The sequence below is a fragment of the Vitis vinifera genome, chromosome 7 (assembly GCF_030704535.1).
Source record: "Vitis vinifera cultivar Pinot Noir 40024 chromosome 7, ASM3070453v1".
Taxonomy (NCBI): Eukaryota; Viridiplantae; Streptophyta; class Magnoliopsida; order Vitales; family Vitaceae; genus Vitis; species Vitis vinifera.
In genome coordinates, this window is record NC_081811.1 from 21,338,412 (window position 1) to 21,354,007 (window position 15,596).

Below are 15,596 nucleotides of genomic sequence, written 5' to 3' on the forward strand. Positions count from 1 at the left end.
AAATTGAAATTTTTGATCAATGGAGTCCTAATTATTTTTTAGGATGGAGTGGAAAAAGGGAGGGGATTTTCTAATATGGAAAATGATCCGATGACTTCAAAAGAATTGGACAAAGAGTTGTATGAGGTGAAAATCTTATGTACGGTTTTGTAGAGTGACAATAAGGGTGAATTATCTGTCAACTTTTCCGATGTTTAGGTATTTTAATGTAAAAATACTTTTATAGAAAATACTTTTAATTTTTCTCTCTTACTTTTAAAATAAAATTTTATTCCTTCAATTAACTTTTTTTAAAAATAATTTTTGAGATTTTTTTTTGTTTTACGAATATAATAAATATATTTTTGTTTTTTAGATGGATTAATTTCATTCATCGGATTTTGGCTAAATACATATAATTTTCTTTGATTTGAATTTTTATCAAATATTTTTTCTATTTTTTTCATTTGTTGTTTTCACTTAGTTTACTATCGCTTAAAATAAGAGAGATATTTGATAAAATTAACTTCATGACCAACCGTACACATTGCTATAATTTGAATATTTTATCGGATCATTTTTATTAGATCATTCAATTGATAAGTTATATAGAGAAGGGTGAAGACATGATCAATATAAGTTGATGACTCACACTTACTAGAAATTCCTGCTTAAAAGAATAATAACTACAAAAGAAAGATGAATGAAATGATAGTTTTAACTTAAAATGGAAGTTAAAAAAAAATAAAATCATAATTATGAGATGGTAACAATTTAAAGAAAAATAAAACTTTTCCAATTGAAACTTAGAGTTGACCCATCTCCAATCTCATGGGACCTAAAACTATTGAAAATAACCAACTTGATTCCTCTCAAATTCCACTCAAATATGATGAAAGTTTTTGGCATTTTTACACACTAAACATGGGTGGACCTCTTTTCAATATGCTGCCCATGTGCCTTCACCAGTTCACCCTTCTTCTCTTACCCACCTTTTTTTTTTTTTTTTTCTAATTTAAAGTTTTTAAATTTTTATTTAAAAAACAAATTAATTCATTAATTCATTAATTAATAAGTGAGAGAGAGAGAAAATAAGGTAAAGAGAAATAATAATAATAAAGACTTGAGAAAAAGACTATGGGTAGATTTTACTGACTTAACAATATCAAGTATCTTAGCTGGATGCGGCTTACATTTCTCCATTTTCTCTACCTTTTTTGATTTTCTTTTGTTTTCTTCATGATTCAATACTTTTCGCTTTCATCATCTTCTCAATCTCCTGTTTCTTCCACCCATTCCCTCATACAAAGGCATTTTCTCTCTTTCTATACTCACCATTGTTGATTCTTTGAGCCCACAATGCCCACCGCCGCTACCGGCTTCTTGTGCTTGTTGGTGGTGTTGTCATACGGCGGAACCCACCACCAGACCGCCGCGCTCAGCCGCCGGATCCTCCACCAGCCATTCTTCCCATTGGATTCTACTCCTCCTTCTCCGCCTCCGTCTCCTCCCCAGACCCCATTTTCCGGTTCTACTCCTGACCCAGGTTCTTTTTTCCCAACTGAGCACTCGCCCCCGCCGCCCCCCGCCACCGCCAGCCCCACCACCCCCGCCAACTTCGCTTCATTTCCGGCGAACATTTCCTCCCTCGTTGTTCCTGAGTCACCCAAGCCCAACAATGCGTCCACCAAGCTTGTAGTGGCGGCGGTCGTCGCTGCCGTTCTCTTTGCTACTTCTGCCGCTGCTTTCTTCGTCTGCCGCCGGCGCCGGAATGGGCGGATCTCCACCCATGAGAAGCCATTCAGATCGGAGAGTATCAAGCTCAGAACGACAACAGCCACTGCTGCTACAACTACCACTTCAGCCAGCTCTGACTTTCTGTATCTGGGTACTATGGTGAATTCTCGGGTAGCCGATGGTCATCCACTGGACTCGCCGGAGCTCCGACCGCTGCCGGCCCTGGGTCTGGGCCCGCGAGATTATGGGAATGGGGATGTGGGTTCGGAGAGGAATGAGGAAGAGGAGGAGTTTTACTCTCCGAAAGGATTTGGATCGGGGTCTGCAAGAGGGTTTTCTGTTGAGAATTTTGGGGATAGAAGCAATGGCTCCACTCGTTCTTCTTCCAATTCACCTTCTCCAACTCCGTCCTTTTCAATCAGCTTCTCTCCTCCAATTTGCTCCACTCCCAGGAGCTCCAATAAACTCCACGCGCCACCATCCTATTCGGATCACAGTGCCAAGTCTCCAACTTGTTCATCGCCGGAGAGAGATTTGGACAGACACACAGATGCATCACCGCCAATGTCAACCGTGGAATCACCTCCCAAGATTAGCAGTGCTTTTCTGAAACCTGTTTCTGCCCCTCCCCCACCGCCGCCGCCGCGGCCTCCACCACCGCCACCACCGCCCCCACCACCACCACCTCCTCCTCCTCCTCCGCCTGCACTGAAGAATGTTGAAAATCCGATGATTCCTTCCCCACCGATTCGTCGGCCGGTGCCGCTGAAGCCGCCAGCACTGACAACACCTTCAAGGCCTTTTGTATTCTTCCAAAACCCATCAAGGCTTTCTCCAGTTGCTTTGGAGTCGAGTTCTAAAACTGAGGAGAAGACTGAGGAGACCCCGAAGCCGAAATTGAAGCCGTTGCATTGGGACAAAGTGAGAGCGAGCTCCGATCGTGAAATGGTGTGGGATCAGCTGAAATCCAGCTCCTTTAAGTAAGAAGCTCAAGCCTTTTTCTGTCTTGATATGATTGGTTTGTTGTTTGTTTCGCATTTGAATTTATTCACAGTTGTTTCAATAAGCTTTTATGAATTGGGTTGGTTTCAGATTGGATGAGGAGATGATCGAAACCTTGTTTGTAGTAAATACCTCAAACTCCGATTCTAAGGATACAAATCGGCGCGTTGTGATTCCCTCACCCAACCAAGAAAATCGGGTGCTTGATCCGAAAAAGTCGCAGAACATTGCAATTCTGCTAAGGGCACTCAATGTGACCACTGAGGAAGTCTGTGAAGCCCTTTTTGAAGGTATACTGCTCAGTTTATTTTCTAGTAGACACGATCATACTACTAATTTACTTTCATTATACGTGGAGGAGATTAGTGATTCTGTTTATAGAACAGACCTCGGTGTTTGTTGATCAAATCATGGTGTTTTTCCCATATTAACTCTCTACCTGTTGTGTTAGTTTAGTTATTTGAATTTTATCTGGAAATGGATTCAGAATCTTCTGATGGTAGCTCTGTCTTACTTTTGTGGATTTGAAAGCAACCTGCCCCCTAAACTTTGGCACCATCACCATCTTATTTATTTGGGTTTGAAGATAGTCTTCCTCGAAAACTTCCACAATGAACCATATTAGTATTTCTCAGAAAGAGCAGTATATCATTGACTGGGACTGTTTTGAGTCCTACCTTCTATTCATTACTAAGCATTTAAATACCTTTAGCTCTCACTCCTTTTTGCTCATACATCACCTCACATAGCGTTTGTTGAATAAAGTTTAACAGACCTTTTAGTAGGGCTTTCTATTGATCTTCCAAACAGAAAATTAAGAAGCTTGACTTTAATTTTTTTTGTCCTGCTGTTGCCTACACAAAGTTAAGGGAGGTGCTTCTTGAATTCTGATTTTGTCCTTTTGCTGTTGTCCGCTTGGTTGAAGTGATCCACATTGCACTAAGTTCTTCATCTGAAAGTTATAGATACAAAAGGAGTAGACATGTTTTTGGGCATAAAGGTGCTGACTATAAATACATGGTAGGATTTGGTACTGGTAAGAGCTGGACAAGATGTTTAAGTTGAACCTGAATTATATCCTGACAGTGGGTTCTAGTCCACAAGGGACTTCATAAGCAAGTGGCACTTAACTACATCTTTCCATCCTTTTAGCTTGTTTTTTATGGCTAACAATTGAAGTAGGCCTAAAATAACTCAACAAAGCTTTACCCCAATTATTTGGGTTTGAGCTAGTAAGTTTTTTTTTTTTTCCATCTCTGCTATATCAAGGGCATAGCTTTCATAGATTGTCATTTAATCTGTTATTGCATCTGGTATATTCTTTTTGGTATTCCCCTTATGCTTACAATGTCTTTTAATTCAAAAAATATGATATTGCGGTCATTGGATGCATTTCACATGAGTGCATCATCTCAACTGACTTTGTCTCATCTTTTTCTTAATTGAGGCTGCCTCTATTTTCTCGTATCTTGCTACTGACCTTTTTATCCATAAGCATAGCTCTCTTATAGAATTCTTTTTCATCTTTACTTTGAGAGAGTATTGATTGATCCAACTTCAAGCCATGGACTTCCTTTTTCTTTCTAGTATTTACTAATGAGGAAAAGTAAAGCCAAGATTCTTTCCCAAAAAACTAATCAGCTTTTTGCTTGGGTGTTTTGTACCCATTAAGCAAAGCATTTTTTCCTCTCCAAAATAAGTTTTTTCCTTTCGTTTTCGTTTCTTTTTCTTTTTCATTTTTTTTACCTGGGTCTCAATAAGATAGAAATAACCTGGTTGCCGTATTCTTGGAAGATTGGCATGCAGCTAAGTCACTTTCTACTTGTTTGCAGGTAATGCAGATGCACTTGGAACTGAACTACTTGAAAGTTTATTGAAGATGGCTCCAACTAAAGAGGAAGAACGGAAACTGAAAGATTACAAAGATGATTCACCATTCAAGCTGGGGTCAGCTGAGAAATTTTTGAAGGCAGTGCTTGATATACCTTTTGCATTTAAGAGGGTGGATGCAATGCTCTACACCACCAACTTTGATTCCGAGGTTGAGTACCTGAAAAAGTCCTTTGAAACTCTAGAGGTATATAGACTCATTTCATCCTTCTCCCTCTCTTTCTCTCTCTCTCTCTCTCTCATGTTCACTCTGTCTTTGTGCTTGTGTCTAGTTATTCTTGGAAACTGCCCTCGGCCAAATATCAAGACATCACACAGTTGTTCAATTTCTTCTTCATAGTTTTTCTAAGATGACTTTATTACCCCTTTGGCTGTAGAAGCCTATGTAATAGGCTAAAGAAGAAAATGCGTCACTACTGAGGTTAGGTAATCGTGGCCTATCCATCTGCAGTAATGCCTTTAACCTCTCATGGAAATTTGAGAACAACAAATTCCTTGGGCTAGTTTTATTGTTGAAAGAAGCTAGACTATAGTGTTGCTAAATTCTGAGGACTGTTCAGTTCCTGGCCACATTTGTAATGATTCCCCTTTTTTATATACAGGCAGCCTGTGAAGAACTAAGGAACAGCAGGATGTTCTTGAAGCTCCTGGAAGCTGTGCTTAAGACTGGGAACCGCATGAATGTTGGGACTAACCGTGGGGATGCCCATGCCTTCAAGCTTGACACACTTCTCAAGCTTGTTGATGTCAAGGGTGCTGATGGGAAAACCACACTCTTGCATTTTGTCGTACAGGAAATTATAAGAGCTGAAGGTGCTCGTCTTTCTGCTACCAACAACCAAACTCCAAAATCCACTCCCAATGAAGATGCAAAATGTAGAAAGCTTGGCCTGCAAGTTGTCTCTGGTCTTAGCTCAGAGCTCAACAATGTGAAAAAAGCTGCTGCCATGGACTCTGATGTGCTTAGCAGTGATGTCTCCAAGCTTTCTAGAGGAATCGGGAACATTAGGGAGGTTGTGCGATTAAACCAAGCGGTAGGGTTGGTGGAAAGCAGCCAGAAGTTTTGTGAGTCGATGAACAGTTTCATGAAAATGGCTGAGGAGGAGATTATAAGGATTCAAGCCCTAGAAAGTGTTGCCCTTTCTCTAGTAAAGGAGATAACAGAGTACTTCCATGGGAACTCAGCTAAGGAAGAAGCTCATCCATTTAGAATCTTCATGGTGGTGAGGGACTTCCTTACAAATCTTGATCGGGTTTGTAAGGAAGTTGGAATGATCAATGAGAGAACAATAGTCAGTACCGCCCATAAATTTCCAGTCCCAGTGAACCCAACTCTTCCTACAGGTTTTCCCGCATCCAATGAAAGGCATCAGTACAGTTCTTCAGACGATGAAAGTTCATCTCCTTAGTGCTTCCGACTCATCATCAGGTTGGATTTTTGTTTCTTCTAGCCAAAACCCACAAGGAAGAGAAGGTTTTGTGCAGGTTGGAGCTTGTTATATTGGCCTGCCAGATTTTTACATATATGTTTCTTAGAAAAAAAAGTGCACTTGTATAAATCCATGTAAAAGATTTTGAAAATTGTTTCATCCTATAGATAAGATAATATACGGAGGAGGAGGTTTTCTTTAGTAGAATAAGGCAAGGCAGCAAAGCCAGATGAGTTGCATGTACTGTAAACTTGTATAAAAGTTTAGATTCTAAGAATGCTGATCAGTTGGAAGAAGCGGACCTAAGGGCTCACATCTTTCACTCATAGCCTCTTTCTTTCTTGTCCAAGCACCTTTTTTCATTACAAATATATATATATATATATATATAGCTTAACCTTTCCAGGAAATTGATTGTTTAACAAGGTAGCAGATTTTGGTTAATGAGATATCTTGGGTTGAAGTCCTTTGCCCATCCTATCAAATTTATTTATCTAATGGGGGTGTTAAAGTAGGCATATATTGTGGGTCCCAATTTGAAGAGTTTAAACTTTTAAAAAAATTGATCGTATAACAGAAATATTCAGGAATGAGGTTGATTCTACAAGCTGATTTAGGGAATTATATTATCTGAATATGGGGGATTCAAAACTGGAGTTCATGGAGATATGCAATCAGGGACTTTTGCCTAATATTCCTAGATTTGGGTAAAAGGGAGAAGGGGAGAACAGCCAGTATCATATATAACTTATTTGAGGATTCCAGGCAAATGATCCACTTCTGCAAAGCTTGATGGTTCAGTAAGACAATATCTCAGAAGCAAAAAAGATGTGTTTGGAAAAACAGATATTCAAATCCATTTACCATGACCTAACCACCATGGAGAATTTCAAGTTCACACAGGAAACCCATGATCAAATGGGCACCTTCTGAGAGGTTAAAGGGGAACCTCACAAGAGGCTGCAAGTCAGAAACAGGAAGCAACAACTGGTATTAAATAATCTAGTCTTTATTCTCAAACAAAGAATATTTGATTGCCAAGCATTCTATATATCTGTTGACATAAGCAAATCTCCTTCTGAAGGCCCCAGAACAGAATGGGGAACTGGAGCTGGATAACCGTGAATTCTAATACTCTCTTTTGGTACTCTAAATTGTGTTATTAAATCTGCATGACTTTGAGTCCAGGCTTGCAGAGCAGAAACCCATGATATAATATTAGAAAAGTAGCGTTAATTTTATTACTCATTAACATTCTGCAACAAGGCATCCTCTTCGCTGTCTACTGTCCTGTTTCATCTTTGTCTAGCAACAAACTCTCAGCATCCATGCGCTCCAGAATACGGCGTGCTTCCTCTTCTGTTGCTGGAACCACATTCCGAATTCTAAATCCATTTTTGGTGGCCTTAGCCTCTGGACGGACAGTAAAAGTGAAGTAGAATGTATTGGACACCTGCACAGGCATTAAGATAAAGAAATAGGGAATATGTGAACATTAAACCCACATAAAACTGCAATCTTCAACTTTATTTGAAAGTACTAACCAAGTGTGGCCACTTTCCTTTTTTGGGCATGATCATGAAGAACACAAATATAATGTAATGGTAAAAACAGCTCATTTGTTGTTTCTACTGCAGAATCTCACCTCACTAGACCTGAGCTCTGGCCTTGTAACATGAGCGACAACTTCAATGTTGATTAGAGGCTGTTCGGGGTTCTCAAGTTGAGTGAAAAGAACACAGGATTTGAAACGCAGAAAGTCTCCAACATCAACCTGTGCCACCAAAAACTTACTTGAAATTTAACAAGGGATGGTTACAAGAAAAAGGGGAATGCCCCATGTCTCTTGTTCAATTGGTGTCCATTGCATACAGCCTAAAAATATAAGTGACTGGTTTTTGGATCAGATAAAACATAATGATGGGATAAAGGAATTACAGCATATACTAATTCAGCAATTATTTTGTACTGGCAGTGGTGTTTGGCTATGCTAGCCCTATGAATCCTCTGTCTAGTGTTTGATTACAAATCACCATGGATTTTGAATGACAAAATCATGTAATTTTAATCTACAAATGGTTACAAATAAATTAAAAAGGTCAGCTGGAAAAACGGGTGTATTTCATGTTCCACATGCATATGATACTAATAGCCTGGGATGAACGTAATTGTTGGTTATGGAGAAAAGGTAGTCGAAGAACTGGTTTCTGCTTTTTAAATTTATTCTCCCATTGTTATAGAATTTCCATTGCAAGTGAATCCATCTAAAATCAAATTAGTTGAAAAAGAAAGGAAGAAGCATGTCAGTCACTCACAGGTCTTAAGAAGTCAACATGATCAACTTCTAGAAAGCAAGGTACCATGCCAGCAAAGGCATAAGCTGTTGAGAATGCCAATTCAAATGCACGGTGCATTAAAAACCCTCCAAAGATCCGACCATGGATGTTCCTTTGCTGTGGCTGGCAAATTAAGGAGTTCTCCAGGCAGGTATGCCGTAGAAGAATGCTCTCCCTGTCTGCCAAGGCTGGCATGTCACAAAAGATGCGTCCTTCAGCCAACAGTGCTTCAAGCCTATTTACTTCCCCATTCTTAAAGTCTCTTCTCTCTCCTCCCCTCTTCCTTTTTCTGAGATTATTCCTTGCTTCTGCTTCTTCAAAAAGCAACTTCTCTTGTTCTGTTTCTGGTGACAGCCGGTTCACTGGGGCAGCTTTGTTTGTCTTATAGTCACGGGCCACAAATATGAAGTCGGCCGTAAGAGCCACTGAGTCTGAAGTATTGGAGCTCTCTGCAGAAAGAGGTTAAAACTGAGAATAGAGCTATGCTCACATACTTCAACCAAATGCATGGGCTCTGTATGGATTGAAATCAACAGCAAACACTAAGAGACCATTACTTTATCACCACTATTGAATATACCCTGAATAATTAGGGTTGTACCATCTTGAAAATGAAGCAAAATGTTGAACCCTTTTTACCATGTGCCATCAATCTGTCTATAAATTTTTTTATGGCCGAGCTAGAACTGGCATAGGACTGTTCTCTGCTTTTACTTTTAGTAAGAACATGAATCTGAAACTAAAATTATGATTTCAAAAGCATAATATAGGTATTATAAAAGCTTGATTGTGCAGAGAACAACTTCATTCATGAGCTAAAAATGATGAAAATGAGTAGATGAAAAGCTACAACGTTTGTCAAAAAAACCATCCAAGCACAAATAGAGGTAAATGATAAAAAGGGATTAGGTGGGAATCAAAATACCATTTGTAGATTGAGTGACTTCAAGCTGAACTTCAATGGAAGAGCGGCCAACCCAGATGACAGCGCCGGAAATTTCGAGATCAAGGTTGACGCTGATGGGCTTCTTGAGCACCATCCTGTCCACAGAAGCAGTGACAAGCAAGAGGGGCCTGGTGGTGGTATCATCATCAGAACAGTGCTAATTTCAAGTTTCAACAAACAAAGAAACAAAAGAAGTGAGCCAGAAAGTCAGAAAGAAAGGTAGGAAGTAAAGAAAAGAGAGGAGGGAGGATACCTTAACAGAAATGGTGCCAGCAAGGGCATCGAGGTCTTCAAGCAACTTCCCTATTCTGACCTCATTCCAAGGGTCTCTGTACTGCTCCCTGAGGATTTTGTCGGAGGAGAAGTTGTAGAGGATGGAGGTGCGGCTGTAGGAGGGGGTTTTGGTGAGGAGTTGGGTTTGGGGAGGCGCGTGGAGAGGTGGGTCGAGAAGGGTTTCGAAGATCCTGGACCTGGTCTCCCAGAGAGCGGCTGTGACTGGGGAGTGGTACATGCCTGGCCACAGACTCAGAGGTTTTCTTGAGGGTGGAGGCTGTGGGTTTTGGGCATCGCCCTCTTCTGTCTCAAATGGAGATGCCACTGTTCCAACCACCGGAATTGGAGCGGTGAAGTTGGAAGCCATGGACAATTTCTTCTCCCTTCTCCCTTCTCCCTTCTCCCTTGTTGGCAATGACGATAGTGGAGAATTGAGAATTGATGATGAGAGTCAACCAGCTTCTTGGATCTTTCAGAGTGTAGTTAGGGTCCTTTTCTTTGGTGGGGTGTAGTTACTTTTCTTTTTTGGGGCTCTCTTTTCCTTCTGCATTATATGTTGGACTATAAATAAAGTTGGTTTTTTTTATTTCCATAAATGTGGGAGCTCTCTTCGCATTGCCCTTCAGTTTTCACCCGCTCAGTATTTTGTCTATTTCTAAAAGAAAATAATAATAAAAGCCCTAATTTGGAGCAAAACCCTAACAAATGATGCTTCAAAACGGACATAAAATAATGCCCTCAAGCTATATATATTGTAAAACAAGGATAAACGCAACTCGCAAATCAAAGTAGTAGCCATATATTACTTCAACAATATGTATAATGGAAAGAAAGAATTAAAGAAGAGAGTTGAGAAAGTTGAGAGAATGAAAGAAAGTAAGAAATTTTTTTCTTGCTTAGGGGATACATATTATTAAATGATGGGAAACCATATTATATCCAAATGACTTTCATTAATATTCCCATTAATGAATATTAATGAAACTCATAAATAACATTAATGGTTTCCATTAATGAGTATTAATGGAAGTCATAAATAATACTTAATTAATATTTATTATAATTAATGTAATGACATTCATTACTTCAGTTATAACAATATATACTTTTATCTTAGTTATTGTTATCATTTCATGCAAAGCCAACTTAATTTGACAAAACTTTCATATATCATTGTGTAGTTTATTTTGATTTTGTTTTATTTTTCTCTCTAAGATGCTTATCAAAAGGGCTGAGATGGTTTGAATTTGTAAACATAGATTAAGGTTTTACTTTAAAAGCTTAATTTGTAATCTGTCTCCAATGTTAGTTTTTTCTTTTCTCTTAATATGAATAAGACGTTATTATAATTACATAAAATCTACATGAACCAAAATGGAACACATTTGTAGTCAATAAGAACTTATAACAACCCAACATGAGATTGTATAGAGACTAGATCAGAGCTAAGGTGTATAGAGACTAACTTCTCAGGATCCCATATCTTCAGACCCGGTAGTTCCTCCCATTCAACAGACACAACATACCACACCATTCACTCTACATAATTAGATTGAGGTAGCGTCGCCTGTTCAGATGCCACTTGTACCTCTCCCTGTTATAGACGACGCCCGCATGGTTGAACAAGAGGCTCGCATGGAGAGGTTGGAGCAGAGGATGAGACCTATGAGAGTTGCAGAGGGTCAGACTACTTAGTATGACATAGATGGAGTGCCCGTTGCTAGCCTGCCTCCTAATATTCCTAGATTTGGGCATAAGCGAGAAGGGGAGAGCAACCAGTACTATTTAGAACTTATTTTGAGGATTCCAGGTGAATGACCCACTTTTGCAAAGCTTGATAGTTCAGTAACACAATATCTCTGTAGCAAAAAGAGGATGTCTGCTTGGAAAACCCAGATATTCAAATCCATTTACTATGACCTAACCACCATGGAGAATTTCAACTACACACAAGGAAACCCATGATCAAATGGGCACAGTTTGAGAGGTTAGACCAAATAAAGTCTACAGGGAACCTCACAAGAGGCTGCAAGCCAGAAACAGGAGGCAACGACTGGTATTAAATAATCCCGTCTTTATTCTCAAACAAAGGATAATTTCATGGCCATGATCCTCCAAGCATTCTATATATCTGTTGACATAAGCAAATCTCCTTCTGAAGGCCCCAGAACAGAATGGGGAACTGGAGCTGGATAACCGTGAATTCTAATACTCTCTTTTGGTACTCTAAATTGTGTTATTAAATCTACATGACTTTGAGTCCAGGCTTGCAGAGCAGAAACCCATGATATAATATTAGAAAAGTAGTGTTAATTTTATTACTCATTAACATTCTGCAACAAGGCATCCTCTTCGCTGTCTACTGTCCTGTTTCATCTTTGTCTAGCAACAAACTCTCAGCATCCATGCGCTCCAGAATACGGCGTGCTTCCTCTTCTGTTGCTGGAACCACATTCCGAAGTCTAAATCCATTCTTCGTGGCCTTAGACTCTGGGCGGACAGTGAAAGTGAAGTAGAATGTATTGGACACCTGCACAGGCATTAAGATAAAGAAATAGGGAATATGTGAACATTAAACCCACATAAAACTGCAATCTTCAACTTTATTTGAAAGTGCTAACCAAGTGTGGCCACTTTCCTTTTTTGGGCATGATCACGAAGAACACAAATATAATGTAATGGTAAAAACAGCTCATTTGTTGTTTCTACTGCAGAATCTCACCTCACTAGACCTGAGCTCCGGCCTTGTAACATGAGCGACAACTTCAATGTTGATTAGAGGCTGTTCGGGGTTCTCAAGTTGAGTGAAAAGAACACAGGATTTGAAATGCAGAAAGTCTCCAACATCAACCTGTGCCACCAAAAACATACTTGAAATTTAACAAGAGATGGTTACAAGAAAAAGGGGAATACCCCATGTCTCGTGATCAATTGGTGCCCATTGCATACAGCCTTAAAAATATTAGTGTGACTTATTTTGAATCAGGTAAAATTTATGATGGGGTGAAGGAATTACAGTACATACTAATTCAGCAATTAGTTTGTACTGGCACTGGTGTTTAGCTATGATAGCACTATGAATCTTTTGTCTGGTGTTTGATTACGAGTCACTATGGATTTTGAATGACAAATCACATAATTTTAATCTACAAAAGGTTACATACAAATAAAATAAAATGGTCAGCAGGAAAAAGGGGATAATTTCATGTTCCACATGCATATGATGCTAATGACCTGGGATGAATGAAGGATGAAAGCATTGGTTATGGAGAAAAGGTAGTTGAAGAACTGGTTTCTGTTTTTTAAATTTATTCTCCCATTGTTATAGAATTTCCATTGCAAGTGAATCCATCTAAAATCAAATTAGTTGAAAAAGAAAGGACGAAGCATGTGAGTTACTCACCGGCCTTAAGAAGTCAACATGATCAACTTCTAGAAAGCAAGGTACCATGCCAGCAAAGACATAAGCTGTTGAGAATGCCAATTCAAATGCACGGCGTATTAAAAACCCTCCAAAGATCCGACCATGGATGTTCCTTTGCTGTGGCTGGCAAATCAAGGAGTTCTCCAGGCAGGTATCCCGTAGAAGAATGCTTTCCCTGTCTGCCAAGGCTGGCATGTCACAAAAGATGCGTCCTTCAGCCAACAGTGCTTCAAGCCTATTCACATCCCCATTCTCAAAGTCTCTTCTGTCTCCTCCTCTCTTCCTTTTTCTGAGATTATTCCTTGCTTCTGCTTCTTCAAAATGCAACTTCTCTTGTTCTGTTTCTGGTGACAGCCGGTTCACTGGAACAGCTTTCCTTGTCTTACAGTCAAGAGCCACAAATATGAAGTTGGCTGTAAGAACTACTGAGTCTGAAGTATTGGAGCTCTCTGCAGAAAGTGGAAAAAGAGGCACTTAATATCAAGTGCAATTGGTAATAGCCTGTGTCACAATACTTTCATGCCAACAGGTCTGCAGTAGAAGAAATGTTCAGAGAGGTAATCTATTTGGTATTTTTGGTTGGGTTAGTGATCATACACATGGAATTGATTTAGTATATTGTTGTAAGTAACAAAGGTTCAAGATCGATAAAATGTATTAAGAAAAGATAATCAATGCCAGAGTTGATTGATACGACCAAAACAGGCTTCAGTCATAATAGGCTCAAACTTGGTATCGGTTTTGAGAACCATCTTGCACCCTCAGTGTCCTTGGTTTATGTGAAAAAGAGTAACTCACACTCATAGATGAATATTTTAAGATGCAGGTACCTATAATATGTCAAAGAATAGAACACATAATCGTGAAGAAGGAAATTGAAGACTGATTAAATAAAATTCCCCTTTGGTCAAAGAGAGAGTCATGAAGAATTTGAGATTGATGTCCAAGTGATATCTCTAAGCGATCAGGTTTTGGTACTTCATTTGGATGATCCAAGACCACATCAGAACATATTCCTGATAAAATTAGGAATTGGTCGGTTAAAGTATAGATATGCTTTTTTAAAGTAAAAAGGAAAACTTTAAGTGGCAAATAACAAAGTGGTAGTAGCAATACAAATCCAAACAATAAGATGGATGAAGCAAACTCGATTAACAAAATATGCTTCACAAGGAAAATTCAATGATGAAATGGGACACAAATATGGTAAGGCTAAAACTGACAACAGAGCTATACTCACATGCCTCAACCAAATGGATGGTTTTGTATAGATTGAAATCAACACCAAACACTAAGAGACCATTACTTTATCTTCAATATTGAATATACCCTGAATGATTAGCATTGTGGCATCTTGAAAATGAAGCTCAATGTTGAACCCTTTTTACCATGTACCATCAATTTTTTATCGCCGAGTTAGACCTGGCATGGGACTGTTCTCTGCTTTTACCTTCAGTAAGAACATGAAGTAGAGACTAAAACTATGATTTCAAAAGCACAATATGGGTATTATAAAACTTTGATTATGCATAGAACAACTTCATTCATGAGCTAAAATTGAGAAAGAGTTGATGAAAAGCTACAATTGTTTGTCAACAAAAACCATCCAAGCACAGGTAGAAGGTGTTATCAGGTATAGACGTAAATGAAAGCAAGGGATTAGGTGGAATCAAAATACCATTTGTGGATTGAGTGACTTCAAGCTGAACTTCAATGGAAGAGCGGCCAACCCAGATAACAGCGCCGGAAATTTGGAGATCAAGGTCGACGCTGGGGGGCTTCTTGAGGACCATCTTGTCTACAGAAGCAGTGACAAGCAAGAGAGGCCTGGTGGTGGTGTCATCATCAGAACAGTGCTAATTTCAAGTTTCAACCAACAAACAAAGTCAGCGACAGAAATTATTAAATAAATAGATATGCTGGTAGGATGTATATATATATAATTGGAAAAAAAGGAAGTAAAGAAAAGAGAGGGAAGCTACCTTATCAGAAATGGTGCCAGCAAGGGCATCGAGGTCTTCAAGCAACTTGCCAATTCTGACCCTATTCCAAGGGTTCTTGTATTGCTCCCTGAGGGTGTGGTCGGAGGAGAAGTTGTAGAGGATGGAGGTGCGGCTGTGGGAGGGGGTCTTGGTGAGGAGTTGGGTTTGGGGTGGGGCGTGGAAAGGTGGGTCAAGGAGGGCTTCAAAGATTGTGGGCCTGGCGTCCCAGAGAGCGGCTGTGACTGGGGAGTTGTACATGCCTGGCCACAGACTCTGACGTTTTCTCGAGGATGGACGTAGGCTCTGGACATCAGTCTCATCTGTGTCAAATGGAGATGCAAATGTTGCAACCACCGGGATTGGAACAGTTGAGTTGGAAGCCATGGACAACTCCTGCACCCTTCACCCTTCTCCCTTGAGAATTGAGAACTGATAATCAGAGTAAACCAGTTTCTTTGGTTCTTCTTCTCCCTTGAGAATTGAGAACTGACAATCAGAGTCTCTTCTGCAGTAGAAGTTGGGTATGGTTGGATCTTGGATCATGGATTTTGGTTTTTTTCCATAAATGTGGGAGCTCCCTTCGCGCTTTTTCTTTCA

At 39.6% G+C, this 15,596-nt stretch overlaps 3 protein-coding genes across 3 annotated transcripts; 1 reads left to right on the forward strand and 2 right to left on the reverse strand.

The window, feature by feature from the left end:
• Positions 1-1,126: 1,126 nt before the first annotated feature.
• LOC100252716 (formin-like protein 1) lies at positions 1,127-6,364 on the forward strand. The gene is made up of 4 exons (XM_059738337.1): positions 1,127-2,696; positions 2,809-3,008; positions 4,551-4,795; positions 5,211-6,364. The coding sequence occupies exons 1-4, from the start codon at positions 1,339-1,341 to the stop codon at positions 6,015-6,017; spliced, it is 2,610 nt and encodes an 869-aa protein (XP_059594320.1). The 5' UTR covers positions 1,127-1,338; the 3' UTR covers positions 6,018-6,364.
• A 662-nt stretch (positions 6,365-7,026) lies between these two features.
• LOC100256349 (acyl-coenzyme A thioesterase 2, chloroplastic) lies at positions 7,027-10,146 on the reverse strand. The gene is made up of 5 exons (XM_002274480.5): positions 9,574-10,146; positions 9,300-9,477; positions 8,354-8,823; positions 7,684-7,812; positions 7,027-7,491 (listed from the first exon to the last, which is right to left on the reverse strand). Exons 1-5 carry the CDS (start codon positions 9,958-9,960, stop codon positions 7,321-7,323), a joined length of 1,335 nt encoding a protein of 444 aa, XP_002274516.1. The 5' UTR covers positions 9,961-10,146; the 3' UTR covers positions 7,027-7,320.
• Positions 10,147-11,647: 1,501 nt separating this feature from the next.
• On the reverse strand, positions 11,648-15,596 carry LOC100257866 (acyl-coenzyme A thioesterase 2, chloroplastic). The gene is made up of 5 exons (XM_002271542.5): positions 15,000-15,596; positions 14,696-14,873; positions 12,997-13,466; positions 12,316-12,444; positions 11,648-12,123 (listed from the first exon to the last, which is right to left on the reverse strand). Exons 1-5 carry the CDS (start codon positions 15,381-15,383, stop codon positions 11,953-11,955), a joined length of 1,332 nt encoding a protein of 443 aa, XP_002271578.1. The 5' UTR covers positions 15,384-15,596; the 3' UTR covers positions 11,648-11,952.